A 20,108-nucleotide genomic window follows, 5' to 3' on the forward strand; every position below is an offset into this window, starting at 1 on the left:
TTCTATCAAAATACTTAAATACTCAAGTCGTATAATTGATTTAAAATGTATTTTTGAAACAATGAAATAATTTTTAAACTTTACCGTATGAGAAACACGAATTAAAATACCTGAAATGACATTTTAAAAGTTGATAACTAACCATCCTAGACTTCATCCATGCTTCAGTTAGCCTGCTAGGTTAGACCTAGCAGTACCGGTATAAATAATATTGAGAAGTTATTTCAGAATTAATCCATTGAAATTAATCATTTTTGAATATGATTTCTATTTTTTTAAAAGAAATTCGGATAGAATACCTACCAAATAACTCAATTTCTGTTGTTTTGAAATTCATATTGTTGTATCACAGCTTTTTAAATTAGCCGCCATTTCAGGTTTGTATAAAAATAAAAATCTGATCTCAGTTATGAAAGCAAATTTTTGAATCAAATTATGAAAAATATGTTTTCTTGATTAATTTGAAATTAAATTGATTATTTTATCAAGGAAATGATAATTGTTATTAGATTAAATTTGATGGGATGAATTGAGTAACAGCTGCGTACAGTCAGTGGCAAAATGGAGAAACTTGGCAACGTTTTTCTCCTATCTTTCTTCACTGTCATTATAACGTGAACCTCACTATAAATGACAAATTTACTCGTGAATGCGACAAATGACTTGTGAATTATCGATAACATATCAGGTTTGTTTTGTGTCATGTGAAGGCATCAGCAATAATTATATTTGAAAGAAAATAGGAGCCGCTGATAAAATATTATGTTTTTCTTAATTTAGTTTCTAGCTTATTTTAAAATATGAGAATGTAATGAGCTTCTTATGGCTGCATACAAACAAAGAGCCAGTGAGGAAGCAATACAACAGAAGCTGGAGCAATTAGTCACATTTTTATCACCTCACTGTGAACCACTGTACATTACATTAATGTTTCGTGAATAATCCCATTTGATGGGTAATTTGTCAGTACTAATACTGTAGTATACCACGCTACAAGCACAGAAAGTTAGTGTTTACGGTATGAGGATAGTTTCCTGGGCGAGGCTTACAGAGCCCGGGAATATGTTATCCGAATACCGTAAACACCTTTCTGAGAGAGTCGCGTACGATATTTTTCGCCACACTACAGGTATAGCTGACGCCAAAAGTTAGGCGGTTTTGTGGGTCTCTTGTGCGTTCCTACAGCTGATGTTGTCAAGTAGAGTTGTCATCTAGCTTGGCTTAGGTGATGATTTTTAAATCAAAAGAGACAATAAATAGATGCATTGCATCAGCTGTGAGTAGGTTACACCATGTCACCCACGAAGCTGCCCAACTTTTTTGCATCAGCTATATAAGAATAATAAATTGAATAAGAATATTTTATGAGGGGGGGGGGAACTTTGAAGTCTCATATCTTAAGAACCAGACGTCGTAGGGTACTCAAAGTGGGGTGGAAATTTCCGATCTCACCCTCCTGAACACAATGCACCATATGGCACAGTTGTCCAAAAACATTTTCAAAAAGCGGCCGGAAAGGGCACTCTTTCCGGCCTTAGCCGGAAAGAAACCTGTTCTGACGTCAGACGAGAGTCGTCTGCAAACAATGTCTTTCAGATCTACGTAGGGACTGGAAAACAGCTGCTTTCTGTGCAGTGTGGCGAAATAGTATATTTCGCACCTAGAGCAGAAAATGAGATTTTTCCGGCTCGAAATCGGTTTCCAAGTCCGATGCCATAGGCCGAGGACTAGAAAAGATTGAGAGCCGGAAAAACATTTTTGCCCGTGGTGCGAACGATATTTTTTGCCACACTAAAGGTATTGCTGACAAAATAAATAAAGAATACAAAATAAAGAATACTTGTTATCGTACCTATCTCTTGATTTTAGTGGTAGAAGATTTGCAGTCAGGATTTCAGATTCTTTTAAAATTTCACTTGGAATATCACGGGCCTCGTCATCTTCAAGCATTTTTGAAAATTTGGAATGCGCTAATCAATAATAAATAATTGAATAAAAATGGTTGCGAAGCGAATGCTGAATTAGTTTGATTCTAAATTCGAACTGAAATCATGGCGACTTTGATGAAGAAAGTGGACACTCGCCCGATCTAGCGGATGACTTATTAACTACGTATTTCCAAGCGACTGGAAAGAGAACACTTTCTGGCCTAGACCGGAAAAGAAACCTGTTTCTTACGTCAGACGAGAGTCGTCTGCAAACAAGGTCTTTCAGATCTACGTAGGGACTGGAAAACAGCTGCTTTCTGTGCAGTGTGGCGAAAATATATTTTACAATCAAGAAATAAAATAGACTATCCAGTCAGGTATACTAAGGTCCACGTTATAATCAATCAATCAATCAATCATATTTATTCATCGAATGTACAAGTACATTGAATATTGTCACATACACAATCATGTTGTCACATTAAACAGAGAAAATTGAAAGAACAAACCAACACACAAATACAGCCAATGTCGAAATTGCATAAAATTACCCCTGAACAAATTCGTGAAAGGAGTACAGAGACATTCCCACCAGATAGTCCTTCAGATGAGCTTTAAAACATCTTATATTTTCTATACACTTCAAATTACTAGACAGCATGCTAAAGTATCCATCACCCATATAAGTTGTCCTCTTTTTAAAAATTTCCAAGTTATGTCTTTGAACAATTCTTCCTGATCGAGTGTTATGACAATGTGATTTACTATTTCTCAGTTTAAAATCAGTAGATTTTCTATAGTACATTATAAAATCATTAATATATTGCCCATAAATTGTTAATATGCCTAGCTGGGGGAAACTATTTTTAACAGAGTCATTCCTTTTGATTTTCATAATAATTCTTAGTTCTCTTTTTTGTTGAATTAGTATTTTATTGAGATTTCTCTTGGAAGTGCTGCCGTAGATACATAGACCTTAAGCTATATTCGAATGTATCAAATGGCTACTAAAGCGTTGAGACCGCACACATTGGACATTCGCCTAAGAGCATACAGGCCTGGGGATATTGTTTTAACCACATGACAGACGTGATTGTTCCAAGACAGGTGTTCATCTATCACCAATTCCATGAATTTTGTGGTATTCTTTTGTCCTAAACTTTTACCTTGAAATTTTATACCTGGACATGAATAATTTCTGCTCTGCTAATGGCAGTGTTTGATTAACAATTGTATTGCTATCCTTGTCTATCATTCATGAAAGCGAATAACGCTATCTTTTCCTCGCTTTGCTCTGTTGTCAGATCGTTTTTAACAATGTAGAAATATAATTAATCAACAAAATATCAATCTTGAAATCTTTAAAGAATGAAATTTCTTGCTTGATAAAATATAATTGATTATTTTAAACGAGAATGAACAGTTAATATTACATCAATAAACCGGTATCAGTTATCCTCCATAGAAGGCATTGACAAGACAGAGGATCGGTAACGTTGTTCTCCTATCCTTTCTCCACTGCCATTATAACGTGGACCTCACTATAGTGTCAAGTATCATCATTGTAGCCCACTCTGACTCTTGAAATTTTTGAAATTTTGCATTTTAAGGATAATACAAAAGGAAAATGAGTCTCCTTTGAACGCCAATATTACCGTAAAAATCAGACTTTAGAATTATTAATCATAAATCAGCTGTCTAGTGGACTATAATCAATACCTTCTATTACTTGAGTAATAGTAGGCCTATTGCTATAATACTATCCGTTCAAAAACATCGAACATCTTGAAAATGTATCTTTCCAACAACGTTGTAGACAGTTTTGCAGCCAGACCTGATAACAGCGCTCACACTTACATTCCGGGACCAAGGTCTATAAATACAGGTCATGACACTCGTGTTTCTTATAATGTTATGTAACTTATAATTATCATGTTCCATTCTTGTAACATGTTATGATTCATAAGGCATTGGGACAAGAGGCTAACGGAACCTTTTGAACCTTTAAAAAACAGTTGAAAGTTCCTAATCAATTAAATCTAAAATAATGAACAATTTAGTTCCTAGTTGTAATCTAAATACTATTATTCTGCCCGAAGAATTAATTTTACTATTCAAAGCCAAGCAATGTCTCTTGGAAAATATTACAAATAACACAAACTTGTTGTTCACTCTTTAATTATAACAGCTGATAAATTTGAAAATTGGTGAACTAGAACCCCATAAAATGGCGATTTTGCAATGCATCACGGGATTGTGTCATGACCTGTATTTATAGACCTTGTCCGGGACAACACGTCACGGTACGATAGGACAGAAAGATCTATGTTTATTTAGGATTTTTTCTAGACATTTTAAATTGGTAAATTATTCACGGTATTAATTTTTGAGAAAATATAACAACAGGTAATTTTAACTTACTGAGCGTGAAGATTACTGTTTACAGAACTACTAGTAAAGTAAGGTTAGATAATGAAGTAGCGACAATGAGCAAGAAAGTCGTAAGGTCGAGAGACTAGAGTCTCCTCGACTGGAGCCCTACGATTTTAGTCGAGCCAGTGTGAGTTGAGCCTCGATAAGCCAGTCCTTCAACTTATTCTCAAACAAAACTTGTGAGATGACTAATCGAGTTTCACCTGATCGATGTTGCAGATCAGCGACTTTGACGAGCTACTGGACTGTGAGCGATTCTCGATGGTGGAGAAAATCAAGACGATAGGCAGCACTTACATGGCCGCATCAGGCCTCAACCCCGAGACCAGGGAGGCCTGCGCCTCACAGCAGCCCAACCTGCACCTCTATCAGCTGATGGAGTTCGCCATTGCCCTCCAGCAGGTCATCAACACCTTCAATCGAGACCTGCTCGAGTTCAACCTCATCATAAGGTATGTTATTACTTGAGGCCAACCATACACAGACACAATGAGGTTGATTGGATCAGTTGTAGAAACGTTTAAGGCCGTTTACAGAGCTCAACCGACCGTCAGTGCGTATGTATCATCCTAACCATACACATCCATAAATCAGTTTTACACATTCAGAGCTCTCCTGACTAACGAACTGATCTGACTCACAAAATGGACGCGTTTATGAGTTGTTTAATTGCAGCTTATTATCCTAGTAGGTTGAACGGAAGAGCATAATAAGTAGATATCAAGTTCACCCAATGGTCGCCCAAAGAGCGTTTCAAAGGAAATTTAGTACCATAATATACATTATTGCTTGGGGATAAAGATAAATCTTTTAACTACCTCAGAATGTCAATCAGAAATTTTGATGAGATATTTCGAGCTTGTATCACCATTGCAAATACTTGCAGTCACTTTAAGCTATAAAATGTAGATATATGATTTGTCCAATAAAAAATTTAGAAATGATTGAAGAAATGTATAGAAAAACTCTGAATTAAAATAATTACAACTTTATTAATTGAATTCATTCATTATGCTATTCAATTCAATATCAGCTGATTGTCGGGCAGAGGTGTCAGCACATTGGTTATGTTGCGATCGGGTTACTTACTGATCAGTACAGCTCTGAAAGCTTCTATTTGCTTCAATAGCGCGTCAGTCGACCGATGGAACGGATGCGCACGAGCTTGACCGATGGTCTTCGTACGCAGTGTAAAACGCATGGTCCTGACCGTGCGCATGCGTGCCGTCAGTCCTGCTCTGTACGGATACATGGAATATCTATGGAAAATACAAGCGTGACGGCACTGACGGTCGGTCTAGCTCTGTAACCGGCCTAAGGGCCTAAGGGCCGGTTTCAGTGCTCGGGATTTAGCTAAGTTCTAGACTTTAAACAGCCAATCAGAAAGTTGAGTTTCCGAAACAGGGCGTAGTAGTAGTTCTTATGATAATCTTTATTTTCTCATTTCTGTCAGCTGATTTATGATGAATAATTCTATAGTCTGATTTTTACTCTAATATTGGCGTATGAAGGAGGCTCCTTTTTCCTTTTATATTATCCTTGAAATGCAAAATTTCCAAAAACCTTGTATATACATCGACGCGCAATGAAAAAAGGAACATACCTGTCAAATTTCATGAAAATCTATTTCCGCGTTTCGCCGTAAATGCGCAACATATAAACATATAAACATTTAAACATTAAGAGAAATGCCAAACCGTCGACTTGAATCTTAGACCTCACTTCGCTCGGTCAATAAAATCTTATAGCACCCTTTATTTTTAAAGTTTTTTTTTAAATAAAGGGTGTTATAATGTTTTATATTTTTTTATTAATTTTATTCCAATTAGGTACTCGTGGATGAGAATACTGCGTGAGGTCTACTGTTCACAGAACTACTAGTCTTATTTCAAAATCACTGCCGCTTGTCTGAACGATATTGTTCATTCTTCCATTGTTATACTTTTAAGCAATAGCATTTCATAAATTTGGCCAATAACTTGATATCTTTGTTGTGTTTTTCCCTGTAATATTGTACTGTTGTTCATGAGAAACAATAAATTTTATTCTATTCTATTGTTGTTGTGATTGAGTGTGTGCTTGGCAGGATTGGCGTGAACTTTGGAGACGTGACGGCCGGCGTGATAGGCACGTCGAAGCTGTACTACGACATCTGGGGTGATGCAGTCAACATTGCCAGTCGAATGGACTCGATCGGAGTGGCCGGTCGCATCCAGGTGCCCAGTCACACCCTGCATGTCTTCAGCCAATGGTAAATCATGCATTTTTCACCACTAGTTGACCGAGCAAAGTGAGGTCTAAGGCTCAACTCACACTAACCCGACTCAAGTCGAGAGGAGACTGCGACTCTATTGTGAGGTCCATGTTATAATGGCAGTGTATGATTCACAATACTGTTGCTGTCCTTTTCTATCATACAACAAAACAGATAGCACTGTCTCTCTCTCGCTTTGCAATGTTGTCTATTTGCCAGAATATTTTATATTTACTTTTAACAGTGACTGTACAAAAGAAAACAATTCATTATCAGTCGCCATTTTTTTTCTTCATTCTATCGAAATACTTGAGTACTCAAGTCGTATAATTGATTTAAAATGTATTTTTGAAACAATGAAATAATTTTTAAACTTTACCGTATGAAAAACACGAATTAAAATACCTGAAATGACATTTTAAAAGTTGATAACTAACCATCCTGGACTTCATCCATGCTTCAGTTAGCCTACACGTATAGGTTAGACCTACTCGTACCGGTATAAATAATATTGAAAAGTTATTTCAGAATTAATCCATTGAAATTACTTATTTTTAAATAGAATTCCTATTTTTCTATCATTTTTAAAAGAAATTGGAATAGAATCTCTAGCAAATAACTTAATTTCTGTTGTTTTGAAATTCAGATTGTTGTATCACAGCTTTTTGAATTAGCCGCCATTTCAGGTTTGTATAAAAATAAAAATTTGATCTCAGTTATAAAAACAAATTTTTGAATCAAATTATAAAAAAAATACATTTTCTTGATCAATTTGACATTAAATTGATTATTTTATCATGGAAATGATAATTATTATTAGATTGAATTTAATGGGATGAATTGAGTAACAGCTGTGTACACTCAGTGGCAAAATGGAGAGACTTGGCAACGTTTTTCTCCTATCTTTCTTCACTGCCATTATAACGTGGACCTCACTACAGTTGACCGAGCAAAGTGAGCACAGAATCCGGTGTCTCCAGGTTGATGCAGCCCACCTAAAACATCAACCAACATTTTAACTTATACATTCAGATCTATGGGGAAGATTTAAATTCTTTATCCAAGTATTTAGATCTTAGAAAAATGCATTACGGCTCAACTCCCACTTACGTGACTCAAGTCGAGAAGAGACTGCAACTCTCTGCAGCATGTGTTTTCAAATGGTGACACTCAGACCAGTCGATTCTAATCTCTACAACCTCACGACTATGAGACTGAGTCGAGCGTCGACTCGACATGTTGGTCGAGCCTCGACTTGAGTTGCATTCTTATTGAAAGTGACGTTATGTTTTATGAAAGTGATGTTTTATCATTTTCGATAAGACAATAATGAGATAATATATTCATAATAACTAGTAGTTCTGTGAACAGTAGAACTCGCGCTCAGTGAGTTACATTGACCTGTTGTTATGTTTTCTCAAAAATTAATAAATAATTTATCAATTAAAAATGTCTAGAAAAAATCCTGAATAAACATAGAGCTTTCTGTCCTATATCGTACCGTGACGTGTCGTCCCGGAATGTGAGTGTGAGCGCTGTTATCAGGTCTGGCTGCAACTGTCTACAACGTTGATGCAAAGATACAATTTTCAAGATGTTCGATGTTTTTGAACGAGTAGTATTATAGTCAACTGTCTACTAACGTTGATGGAAAGAAACATTTTCAAGATGTTCGATGTTTTTGAACGGGTAGTATTATAGTCCACTAGACAGCTGATTTATGATGAATAATATTCTATAGTCTGGTTTTTACGGTAATATTATTGGCGTATGAAGAAGGCTCCTTTTTCCTTTTATATTATCCTTGAAATACAAAATTTCCAAAAACCTTGTATATACGTCGACGCGCAATTTAAAAAGGAACATACCTGTCAAATTTCATGAAAAACTATTACCGCGTTTCGCCGTAAATGCGCAACATAAAAGCATTAAAAGCATAAACATTTAAACATTAAGAGAAATGCCAAACCGTCGACTTGAATCTTAGACCTCACTTCGCTCGGTCAATTATTATAAAATTTGTTACATGCGAAGTAGTTACGAATTAAATCTTATCATAGAGAAACAATAGCCTAAGTAGATATCACATGGTATAGGGCGTTTATGACGCAAATTTTACTGTTAATTCAAGCCGATAGATCATGTAATTCTTTCCCGTGAAGCTGTGTGACACTGGTAGTCTCTCATATTGTGCCGTTCAAACACTCTTACCCGGTCAAAACAGTAAAAATCGACAGTAATCGGCTTGAGATAACAGTACAAGTTGCGACATAAACGCCCTATACCATGGGATATCTACTTACGCTATTGTTTCTCTATGATCTTATATTTTTTAATAATGTGAGGTTAGAAATGGAGTATCATGGAACTGAAGTAGTGGCAATGATCAAGAAAGTCGTGGGGTCGAGATACTGGAGTCGTACGATTTGAGTCGAGGTAGTGTGAGTTGAGCCTAAGATTCAAGTCGACGGTTTGCATTTATCTTCTATTTAAGTATGTTTCTATGTTTGCATGTTCCGCATTTACGGCGAAACGTGGCAATAGATTTTCATGAAATTTGACAGGTATGTTCCTTTTTTAATTTCGCGTCAACGTATGTATAAGGTTTTTTAAATTTTGCATTTCAAGGAGAATATAAAAGGGAATTGAGTCTCTTTCATACGCTAATATAACCGTAGAAATGAGACTATACAAATTATTCATCATAAATCAGCTGTGGAGTGGATTGTTAATAGTTGCATTGCAACTGAAAGTAACATAGTATTTTCTGCCGACCATTCTCTGCTTTCAAATCGGTCAGCTTTTGATGATAGTAGTTGTTTACAACAGATGATTAGCATTGTACATTAAATAGCACCAACCCAAACAGCCATTAGTCGTTCCCACACCGATATCTCGCCGACACGACATGACAGGACAGAATTTACTCTGATGGAAAGTATGGACAGGAGAGGAGGCTGCGGTCTATAACTGCGCAATTAATTAACTCTGACCTGGTGGCCATTCAGGCACTACCTCTTGTAGACGCACCTCCAGCTCCTCCTGCATCGGGATAACCGACACTTCGTCCTCTCCGCCCTCAACTGCTGCCGCGTTCTAAAAAACATCAAATCAAATTTATTTATCAAAAGCTTCAATACAAATACATAGACTGGAACAATACACAATATACTAGTAGTTCTGTGAACAGTAGACCTCGTGCAGCTATAAACCCCTGCCTCCTCTAATACTGTCCATCACAGTAAATTCTGTCGTGTCGGTGAGATATCGGTGTGAAAACGGCTAATGGCTGTTTGGATTGCGGTATCGACAATGCTAATCATGTGTTGTAAACAACTACTATCATCAAAAGCTGAATTTCCTTCAAGACGTACGGGGCAACTGGCAACTGGTCAGTCCGAGTTGAAAGCAGAGAAAGTTCGAGATCAAATACTATGTTACTCTGAGTTGTTAATTGTATGCAATTAATAATCCACTCGACAGCTGATTTATCATTAATAAAGTTTCTTTCTTATTATTAACAATTCTATAGACTGGTTATCACGGTAATATTGGCATATGAAGGAAACTACTTTTGCTTTTATTATCCTTGAAAATGCAAAATTTCCAAAAACCTTTCTAATATATACATCGACGCGCAATTCAAAAAGGAACAATTTTATGAAAATTCATTGCAGCGTTCCGCCGTAACTACGGAACTTAAATACCTGAAGATAAATGCCAAACCGTTGACTTGAATCTTAGACCTCACTCAGCTCGGTCAATAATTTCAGGTACACCCTTGGAGGATGGAAGGGTTGGAGAAAAAGTAGCAAAAAATAAATGTAGATTAAGATTTTTGAGGCCGTCGTCTGGACTAAGCAAAACATTGAGTTTATAAAGGTGGGTTTTGGTTTGTGCGTAAATGCCGTCGTCGACTACGACAGAGTGGAGGATCTCAGATTGGGTGGATTCCAATTTTGTATAAATAACCTAAAAGATTATGTTCAATTACGTTTTAAAGGAGGAGGTTAGGTTTATACTTTTTAATGGTAATATGTTTATATTTTTCGAAATGTTCTGATTCTCAGATAATAAACACAAGCTATTGGATAAGCTGTTTTAGCATACTTGAAATTTGGACAATATGAATGTCTTCAGACAACAATGCCTGTCGTCAAAGTTTACGCACAAACGAAACCTCACCTTTAGTTGGGAAAATCTGACTTATTTCTTGTGTTATAATGCTTTTCAAATATTTATTTTGTCTTGAATTGGATAATTATTATTCAGGTATGAGTTTGCACCGCGCGGCCCTCTCTATGTCAAAGGCAAAGATCTGATGCACGTTTACCTGCTGACTGGGCCAAAGTCTAATGGAGTGGTGCCTATTGTGGAACGACGGCCATCAGAGGGAGTCACAGAGTAACAGAGCTGCCAGAAAGTGGCTGGTGATGGCATCAAGTAGGCGATGGTCATCAGAGGAAGTCACAGAGTAACAGAGCTCACTGGATACGCCACAGAGTATAGCAGGGCTGAGGACTGTAGCTGTAGATGGCACCAAGTGACCGACGGCCATTAGAAGGAGTCACAGAGTAACAGAGCTCACTGGACACGCCATGGAGTATAGCAGGGCTGAGGACTGTAGCTGTAGATGACACCAAATGACCGACGGCCATTAGAAGGAGTCACAGAGTAACAGAGCTCACTGGACACGCCACGGAGTATAGCAGGGTTGAGGACTGTAGCTGGTTATGGTACCAAGTAAACGATTGCCATCAGAGGGAGTCACAGAGTAACGGAGCTCACTGGACTTGAGGCTTCCACCACAGAGTGCCTGCTGATGGTACCAAGTAAACGACGGTCATTAGAGGTAGTTACAGGGTATCAAGTTTTTGTAAAAGGGGTATGAATTTTTGGGTAATGAAGAGCCTCACTAAAATATCGATTGACCTGAATGGCTCAGGTCTGGTGACAGAGTTTTTAGGTCGCACCTGATCTCAATATTTCAAAGACTCTCTCATTACTGATTCTAAGCAGCCTGGACCGACGGACTTTGTGTTCACGGGTTTGATCAGAGAATAATATCTTGGCCGGTACGATTTGAACTCGATTTACAGAGTGGGAATTCAATATTCAACAAAGCAAAATGTTTGTATTTAGTTTACACTACAGGGTACAGACTAGACAAGGTGAAATAATATTGGTCGTATATCAAATTCTTGTATTTGAGTTTGTGAAAGTTCAAACATGAAAAGAACAAATTGATGGAAGGACAATAAAAAACAATTGCCTCTCAAGATAATTGAAAATTAAATGTCTAATATTTTCAACTGATTTTATGGATTTAAGGATAGAAATTGGGTATTTGAAATGTTTATAGTCAACACTGAAATTGTAAAGTCAATTTGTATTATTTTTGTTGTTGGGGAGTCCCTTACTGACTAAATTCTAATTCTGTATTCCTATTTTATTGGTAAAGTTGAACAAAACTATATCTTATTAACAACATATTTCTTGCACAAATTTATGCTTGGAAAAATCAATTCAATGAGGAATATATTGCATTTTCTTCAATATTGAAATGCAATATACTATATGATAATTCTTAAGTTTCAAGCTATTGAATGATTTGACTTTCTATTATATTTAGTAGTATTTGTAATAAACCAAATTTCAAACTTTTGTGTTCATAAAACTAGTTTTTTCATCCAATAGTAATGAACTAGCTTGCTTTATATGGTTATTAAACCAAGAATAACTAGAATAACGTTTCCTAAACAGTATGAGTTACTATATTCAATTAACTACTATTTTTTTTCTTAGTAACATTGAGCTTTATCATGTGCCGAATATTTTACGAATATGGCTAAAAACATAAAGCACTGAATTAGCCTACAGAGCTCTTTAAAAGCTTTTAATTCCTATGTAATTGTATAAGCTTTATCATGTGCCGAATATTATACGAATATGGCTGCAAAAGTTGAAAGTTGAAGCACTGAATTAGCCTACTGAGCTTTTTACAAGCTTATTAATTCATATATAATTGTAATAATTATTAGATAAAATTGAATTTGAATTATTTATCTCTTTATATAAATGTATTCTTTGCTGGAGATTCCGTTTTTGGATACAGCGGTACTGATCATGTAGAAGTAATATGCATTTTATTAACCAAATCAGTTATAAGATAATGAAGCTTGACTCATTTAAATATCTTACTATTGTAAAACTTGTGAGAGTTTTTGAATTGTATAAAGAAATGATTTTGTTGATTAACATTCCAACTTTTTGAACATCAGGAATGCCATATAAAATTTTTAATAATTATATACAAAATATAATACATTATCATCTTAAAAGCCTGATTATTGTAGTACCACATAATTAATAACTATTAGTATAACTTTATAAGCTTAATAATATTAATAATGCTTATGCATAGACAGTTTATTACATTCCTATCATATAATACTAATATAATATTATTTTCATAAGATATTGTGGAAGGAATATTTAATTCAATTTATTCACAACACACTAGAATACAATGAGAAAATCTCATTATGATCAAAAATATGATTCAAATTTGAAACTATGATAATATAATATCACATCAAGTATTTTTGTTGCTTGTTAAATTCATTTTGGATCAGCTTGTTTTGTAAAATGAATATATTTCATCACATTTACTAGATACTAGATTCGCTTATATTAGATATAAGCTGATAATTAGATTCTCGCCAAACTAGAGTGAGGAGATATTAATTAATAATACAGGGTCTTTCTAAATGATGGACCCATTTTCAAAATTTGATATTTATTAAAGTAAAAATGCAAAATGGACAACCTTAATACCAATGGAAAAAGAAAGTTTCAAAGTTTTTTCTAATACCTTACAAGTGTTCAATATGGTCTCCGGCTGCTGCACGATCTGCGGAACCGTATCACTGCTGCCGTGCACTCAATAACATCAGATACGCTTTCTCGCGTGTGGGACGAGTTTGGCTACCGCGTAGATGTTTGCCGTGCAGCAGCCGGAGGCCGCATTGAACACTTGTAAGGTATTAAAAAAACTTTGAAACTTTCTTTTTCCATTGGAATTAAGGTTGTCCATTTTGCATTTTTACTTTAATAAATAACAAATTTGGAAAATGGGTCCATCATTTAGAAAGACCCGGTATTATTAATTAATATCTCCTCACTCTAGTTTGGCGAGAACCTAATTATCAGCTTTTCTAGTGACTTCCGATCTCTAGAATATATTTTCTCAGATGTTCTTCTTCAGGCATAATTATTAATTTTTCTTGATCTTCACTTCTAAAATTATTTACGAATTTGAGTATGGCTTTTGTCTGATTTAATTTGTGATTATACAACTGATGAGATCACTTGATTGGTCAGAAACGAAAACGCAACTTTCATAGTGCGGATATGGACATTTATCTCTTTTTTTATAATTCCAGTATTTCCTTTCCGTTCCATATATTATATAATTTTCCAGTATAGTTCCTAGTTACTTTCTTGGCCTTAGTATATAGTTTCTAGTCCTTGTTTCTTAGTCAAATAAATAACATCTATTCATACCCGTTTTTTAATTTATCAATATCTAGTTCATTCATTTATTTCAATTTTGTTCATAATCACATCTAATTTAATCTATTATAATAAATTATAATACTAATTGAGACGTCTATGATATTTGTTATTTTTCTGTTATGAATCGTGAAACGTTATATCATTGCTCTGTTATTTAGTGTAATATATATTTATACATTACAAATGTAGTTCTTATAATAATTATATAAATATTTTTGTAAGTTGAACTCATTCTACGACTCAATTTATTAGTCATATCTCCAATATTTCCAATAGGTACCATTATCGTTTATGCTATTTTGCCGCTTTGCTCCAATGAAAAATGCTGTTATATGTGATTTCACTTCTAAACTTCAAGTCAAATTATTACTTGTCTAGAATATTATTGATTACCGTACGTATATTAACAACATTATTTTTATATAGTTAATCTTGTAATAATTCATTAATAAATGGATCACCCATTCTTGGGTTTTCATTATTGGTTGTTAATACTTATGAAATTTGTATAATTCTTTATGCTAAGAAACTATGCTCAATATTGAATGTCTTTCGTGTAGAGACAATAACTGCTGATATTATCGCCGACCATTTTTATAAATTCCTCGATTTATCCTAATATAAAAGAATTTATTAAAAGGTTACTCATTTATGGTTGGATTATTATCTTTCTAGTTACGTCCCTGGCATGCGCGAAATCCAATTTAGTTTTTTATGCGCATTTATATCTGCCATGGGAATGACTTTTGGTTGGTCTATTCTTCAAAATATATCCTATTTACTACTGTACTAATACGGCTTCATTTCCTAGCTTATAAAAATTTGCAGCAAGCAATAACGTCTTTATAAATAATACTATTGTAGCTAGAATCATTGAATATTCTACTGTGTTGCCATTTTTATTGTTATATCGATATTTAAAAATAAGTATATTTATAATATTAGACTGAACAGAAATAACTATTAGATTTCAAAATGAGTTAACTAAAGCCACAAATGAACTAAATTATTTTATTCTTCTCTGTTGAAGAACTAGTTGATAAGCAAATGCTTTATATTTACAATATTTTGTACAAAAATTCTATTTTTGTAAGTAGTTTTAATAATAAATTGTATCGATAACTTTAAATTATTATAATGATAAATAATATGCCTCATAAATTGTTTTGTATCTTATTATATCAATCCGTATCTGAACACGCAATTTATAAAAAAATGAATTAATTAATCTGTTGTATATCCATACTTTTTCACTGTTAAAATTAAACTTGAATTTTAAAAAACACTTTTGAAGTGAAAATACACTTACTTTTTGGTCATCATCAGACAGTCTGAAACGGTCGAAACGATCGTCACTACAAAAGTAAGTGTATTTTCACTTCAAAAGTGTTTTTTAAAATTCAAGTTGAATTAATTTGAGTTACTTTGAGGGAGTGCAGTTTTAATTTTAAAAGAGAATCAAGATAATACATTTTACAGATGGAAATAAATTGGAAGTTGTATTTGTTCAAATGCTAATTAATTAATAATTATTATCAAACGAAATTCCAATTAAATTCTGTGAACACCCCGAAGACTTCTGCTACTGCAAATATTGACAACAGGGCGCTCATCGAGTTTCTATCTAGCTGTTTACCCTGTTGTCAATATTTGCAGTAGCAGAAGTCTTCGGTGTGTTTCACAGCATTTAATTGGAATTTCGTTTAATAATAATTATAATACAGTTTGCTAAATTATCTAGTTTATCGAAATATATGTAAATGATCTTATTTCAAGAATGCTTGATATGAATGCAATTTTTGTTGACAATATTATCCAAATAGGAGGAGTGCAGACGATTGGCGATTATGGATTATCAGAGAAAACCATGAAAATAGCTATAATGAAGTTCACTTGTAACATTATGAGAAAAGCTAACAATATATTGAAAGTGAATACTTACATGCCCATAAGCTGTTTGATAAGTGGATTTTGAACCACCACTCTTTCATCTCGAATACCAGTTCAAAAAATATAAATAATGTATTGCTATAAAATTTAGAGATCGTATAGAGTAAGCTTGTCTCTTTTGACACAGTCTAGTGATTGGATTTTATAGGAATGCATTCAATGAAACCTTCAATAATTTGATTATATTATACTAATTGTTGAACGAGAAAATAAATCCACTTGAATTGAACAAGTATATATATCTTTAGAATCATCTCGACGAGTTGTATAAAAGTTCTTGTATTACTTTTTAATATTTTAACCAACAAAAAAGTTCCTTTTCCGTGGGCCTCCTTTACTCAGGTCCACGTTATAATGGCAGTGTTTGATTAGCAATGGTATTGCTATCCTATACTTGTCTATCATTCAAAAAAACCGATAGCGCTATCTCTCTCGCTTTGCTCTGTTGCAAGATCGTCTTTCAACAATGTAGAATTAATAATAAATAAACAAAAAATTTTATCTTTGTTATGAAAATTCATTATGAAGTTAATGAAAAATATATTTTTTGCTCAATAAAATATAATTTATTATTTTAAACGAGAATAAGCAGTTAATATTATATCAATAAACCTGTAACAGGTACCGTCTATAGAAGGCATTGACAAGTCGGAGGATCGGCAACGTTGTTCACCTTTCTTCCTCCACTACCATTATAACGTGGACCTCACTATAAAGTCAAGTTTTCTGGGTATCAAATTTTTGTGACGTTATCCTGGAACGATATCCTATGATTGATATAGTGCACAGCAGACGGTACATTTTTTTATTTTCTGGCTGGGATTTTTGAGGTGGTCCAGAAATTTACATGGGTCTCCTCTGAGCCCCCTTCTAGACTTTTTAGAAATCTACAGACTCCAGGATTTGTAGTTTAGCAAGCTGAACAAAGAAGGACATATAAAGGTTTTTGATATATCTTCAATTATCAATTATTTCTCAGATCTCACAAGAAATCAAACAATGTTTATTAATGCATGTCATGCATTAACACAGTTGATGTCAACAAGAAATATATAAGGGCAAGTTGGAGATATCTGCCTGGGAAATACAAAAAAATGACCATACATTTTCAAAATGTTTAAATTTTTCACTTTGAAAAAATTATTAATCAATGTTATCATTTGAAAACTAACCTAACGCTTGCCCTTAGCATACACCTTTTCTGTTCACAGGATGCTATAGTGAGGTTCACGTTATAATGGCAGTGGATATAGATAGGAGAATAGCGATGCTGATTCTCTGCACTTATTAATTATATTTCTACACTGTCAAAAACATAATTGGTATCGTTGTGGACCTAGAAAAGGATAGTACCACCGGCTTTGTCGAATGATAGACAAGGATAGCAATTCCAAAGTTGAACAACTACTGTCATTATAACGTGGACCTCACTGTAGGCAGGAATGGAGTTATAATTTCAGAGACAAAAATCAAAGGTCAAATTCATTTATGAAGAATCAATTGATCCCCTTTTGTATCTTCAGTTTGAATGCGCTAAGACCCATTCTTGTTGAACAATCATAAAAAGAAAACTTTCAAGCCAAAATTCAAATTTATAGTAAAATTAAACAGTAATTCATGGGAAATCAGAATTCACAGAATAAAACTATCACAATTATGAAATGATATTAATAATTGTTTTTACTTGCAATCACTGGAGAGCATTCTATGCTCTTTGTAGAAGGTTCTGTATAATTTCAATTTCTATGTGTTGGCCATGAAAACTGAGAGTAATGGCGAATGTTTAATTTCTTTTGTGTTGTGGAAGTTGGGTTACTATTGTAGTAACGATTTTTAAAGTTTTATGACTGTTTGGATGTATTTATAGATGAAACCAAAGAGTTTTTGTTAGCGTAGTTTGTAATTGAATAATCAATATCAAGTAAGTTTGACTTTTTTTCAAATCGGTGTTCTAACCAATTCGTTAGATACACCCTTATTACATGTTATTTTTTTCAAAAAATAACATATTTTTAATATTTTTGTGATAAATAATTTTAATTATCACCTGTTTAACAAATTCCCATAGTTTACAATCATTCACATTCACTCAATAATTAGATTCCAATTCAACTGTCAATTCAAATTTACTGTTTCCCTTTGAAAAATTCTATCAATAAGCTAGGATATCTACAACTTATTAACTTGACAATATTATCACATTATCAAATCATAAACATATAATATCATGGTAAAACGCACCAATTTTGAATTATTGTTTAAACTATACTTGGGCCTAGCTTATAACTTATCTCAAAATTTGGTCTTTGAGTTTATGTTTATAGGTATCATAATTTCAATGATTATCTTATAGTTATAACCGTACTATTTTAAACGTACAATTTACTTAGGGTGTCACTGGTTTCATATTTAGGTTGCAATATGTCATCTAGAATAGGCCTATTCAATTTGTTGATGCTCATCATCTTGATTCCTAACCTTATTTTGTTCTCCATCAACAAATCTTTGATTTTCATATATTCCGTATTCTGTTATGAACTATAATTTGTTAATTAAATTTTTCTTCCGTCTGTGACAAGTGTATATAACTTACTAGATAGTCATGTCCCGGAATCTGTAAGTGTAAAAATGACCATCTTTTGGTTAAGCTCACGGTTAATCCGTCTAATCCCTACTTGGATTTACCTGAGGTATCTTTATATGAGTTGTGTCCACCAGCTACCCAAAACATTTAAGAAAGTAGGCTAGTCTCAGACTTCATTTATACTAAATTGCACCATATTTTGCGATAAACCATTTTCTAATTACTATTCCATTTGAACGAGCGTTAGCGAGTTCTCACTTTTGAGAACTTAAGGCCAAAGTCGTTGCCCGTCTGCTTGTATGTTCTTCAATAACTTGAGAAAGATTTGATCGATCAGCTTCAAATTTTGAACAAGTATTCTTCTAACCTTTGTACAGGTCAAGTTCGTTGGGCAACAAAATTGACTCACTCCTTTGTCTTTTTCAGGTTGTAACAAATAGTATTGAAAGAGCATAAGAAAAAAAAATGTGATTTATAATTTTAGTCAGCTGAAGAATTCATTGCCTGCCAGTCTTCCGACGATAAGCCGTCGGCCTCGACTACCTAAAAAGTAGTCATCTCACATCATCATCCCTCTGACTCATTACCCACGTACAACCCTAAAGAGCATATGTGGGCATCACCCTCAGTATTATTATTGACTAATGACTACAGTTTTCCCATTCATTCATTCATTACATCAGTTGGGAGCTATCACACAGATAGTCCCTCATAGTCTGACACATGTTTTCAGCTGGTTGATATACAACATAATTTAGAACTTTTACATCAGCAAACTGATATGGGTTGAGATATGGTTTTCGCACCTCATTGGAGAATAAAGGCTCATTCTCCAGTTTAGTCAGCGAATAGATAAGTCTCTCAACCAGTTGCTCCTTTATTTTGCGCCTGAACATAATTTTTTCAGCACCCCCCACAGGCTGATTGAACCATTCAAGTGCTGCTATGTGGAAGCTCCTCTGAGTCTAAGTCAGTCTTCTACGGGGTAGGCTGTATCCAAAATCCCTGCACCTCGTGTTCGGTGAACATGCACGTTGCTCGTTTTCTTCAGACTGTCTCATTTGTCTTTTACATATATTAATGAGCAATATATGTACTGGCTGGATATTGTCAGGATTCTCAGTTTACTGAAGAGTGGCCTATAGTGTTCCAGACGGTCCGAGAAGGTGATAATCTTTATAGCCTTTTTATGAAGTAGCAACACGTCCAATACAGTCGAAGCACGATCTTAAATCAAAACTCGATAGTTTATATACCTGTGAAACAGTGAAGGCTATGCTGTAGGTTACCAATAATAGTAAAATATCGGGGCGCCGAGCATCGCTCGTTACTTATTTATTGACTTTTGATAAACCGAACACAAAATGATTGGGGAAGTACT

At 34.3% G+C, this 20,108-nt stretch overlaps 2 protein-coding genes across 4 annotated transcripts in view; both read left to right on the top strand.

Annotated features, from left to right (window-relative positions):
* LOC111052708 (adenylate cyclase type 9) overlaps positions 1 to 14,675 on the top strand; it is a 76,485-nt gene extending 61,810 nt beyond the window's left edge. Inside the window, 3 exon segments of the mRNA XM_039422983.1 lie at positions 4,581 to 4,813; positions 6,448 to 6,612; positions 10,888 to 14,675. Of these exon segments, the coding sequence (XP_039278917.1) occupies positions 4,581 to 4,813; positions 6,448 to 6,612; positions 10,888 to 11,023 (534 nt within the window). The 3' untranslated portion in view covers positions 11,024 to 14,675.
* A 3,224-nt stretch (positions 14,676 to 17,899) lies between these two features.
* LOC111053053 (polycomb protein Asx) overlaps positions 17,900 to 20,108 on the top strand; it is a 59,005-nt gene continuing 56,796 nt past the window's right edge. For 2 of the 3 annotated variants that reach the window (XM_039425215.1, XM_039425217.1), the window contains exon 1: positions 17,900 to 18,064. The gene's annotated coding sequence lies outside the window, so the exon portion shown is untranslated. The remainder of the gene's footprint in view (positions 18,065 to 20,108) is intronic. The other variant, XM_039425216.1, reaches the window with a different exon arrangement.

This window comes from Nilaparvata lugens, chromosome 3 (assembly GCF_014356525.2).
Source record: "Nilaparvata lugens isolate BPH chromosome 3, ASM1435652v1, whole genome shotgun sequence".
NCBI classification, from domain to species: Eukaryota; Metazoa; Arthropoda; class Insecta; order Hemiptera; family Delphacidae; genus Nilaparvata; species Nilaparvata lugens.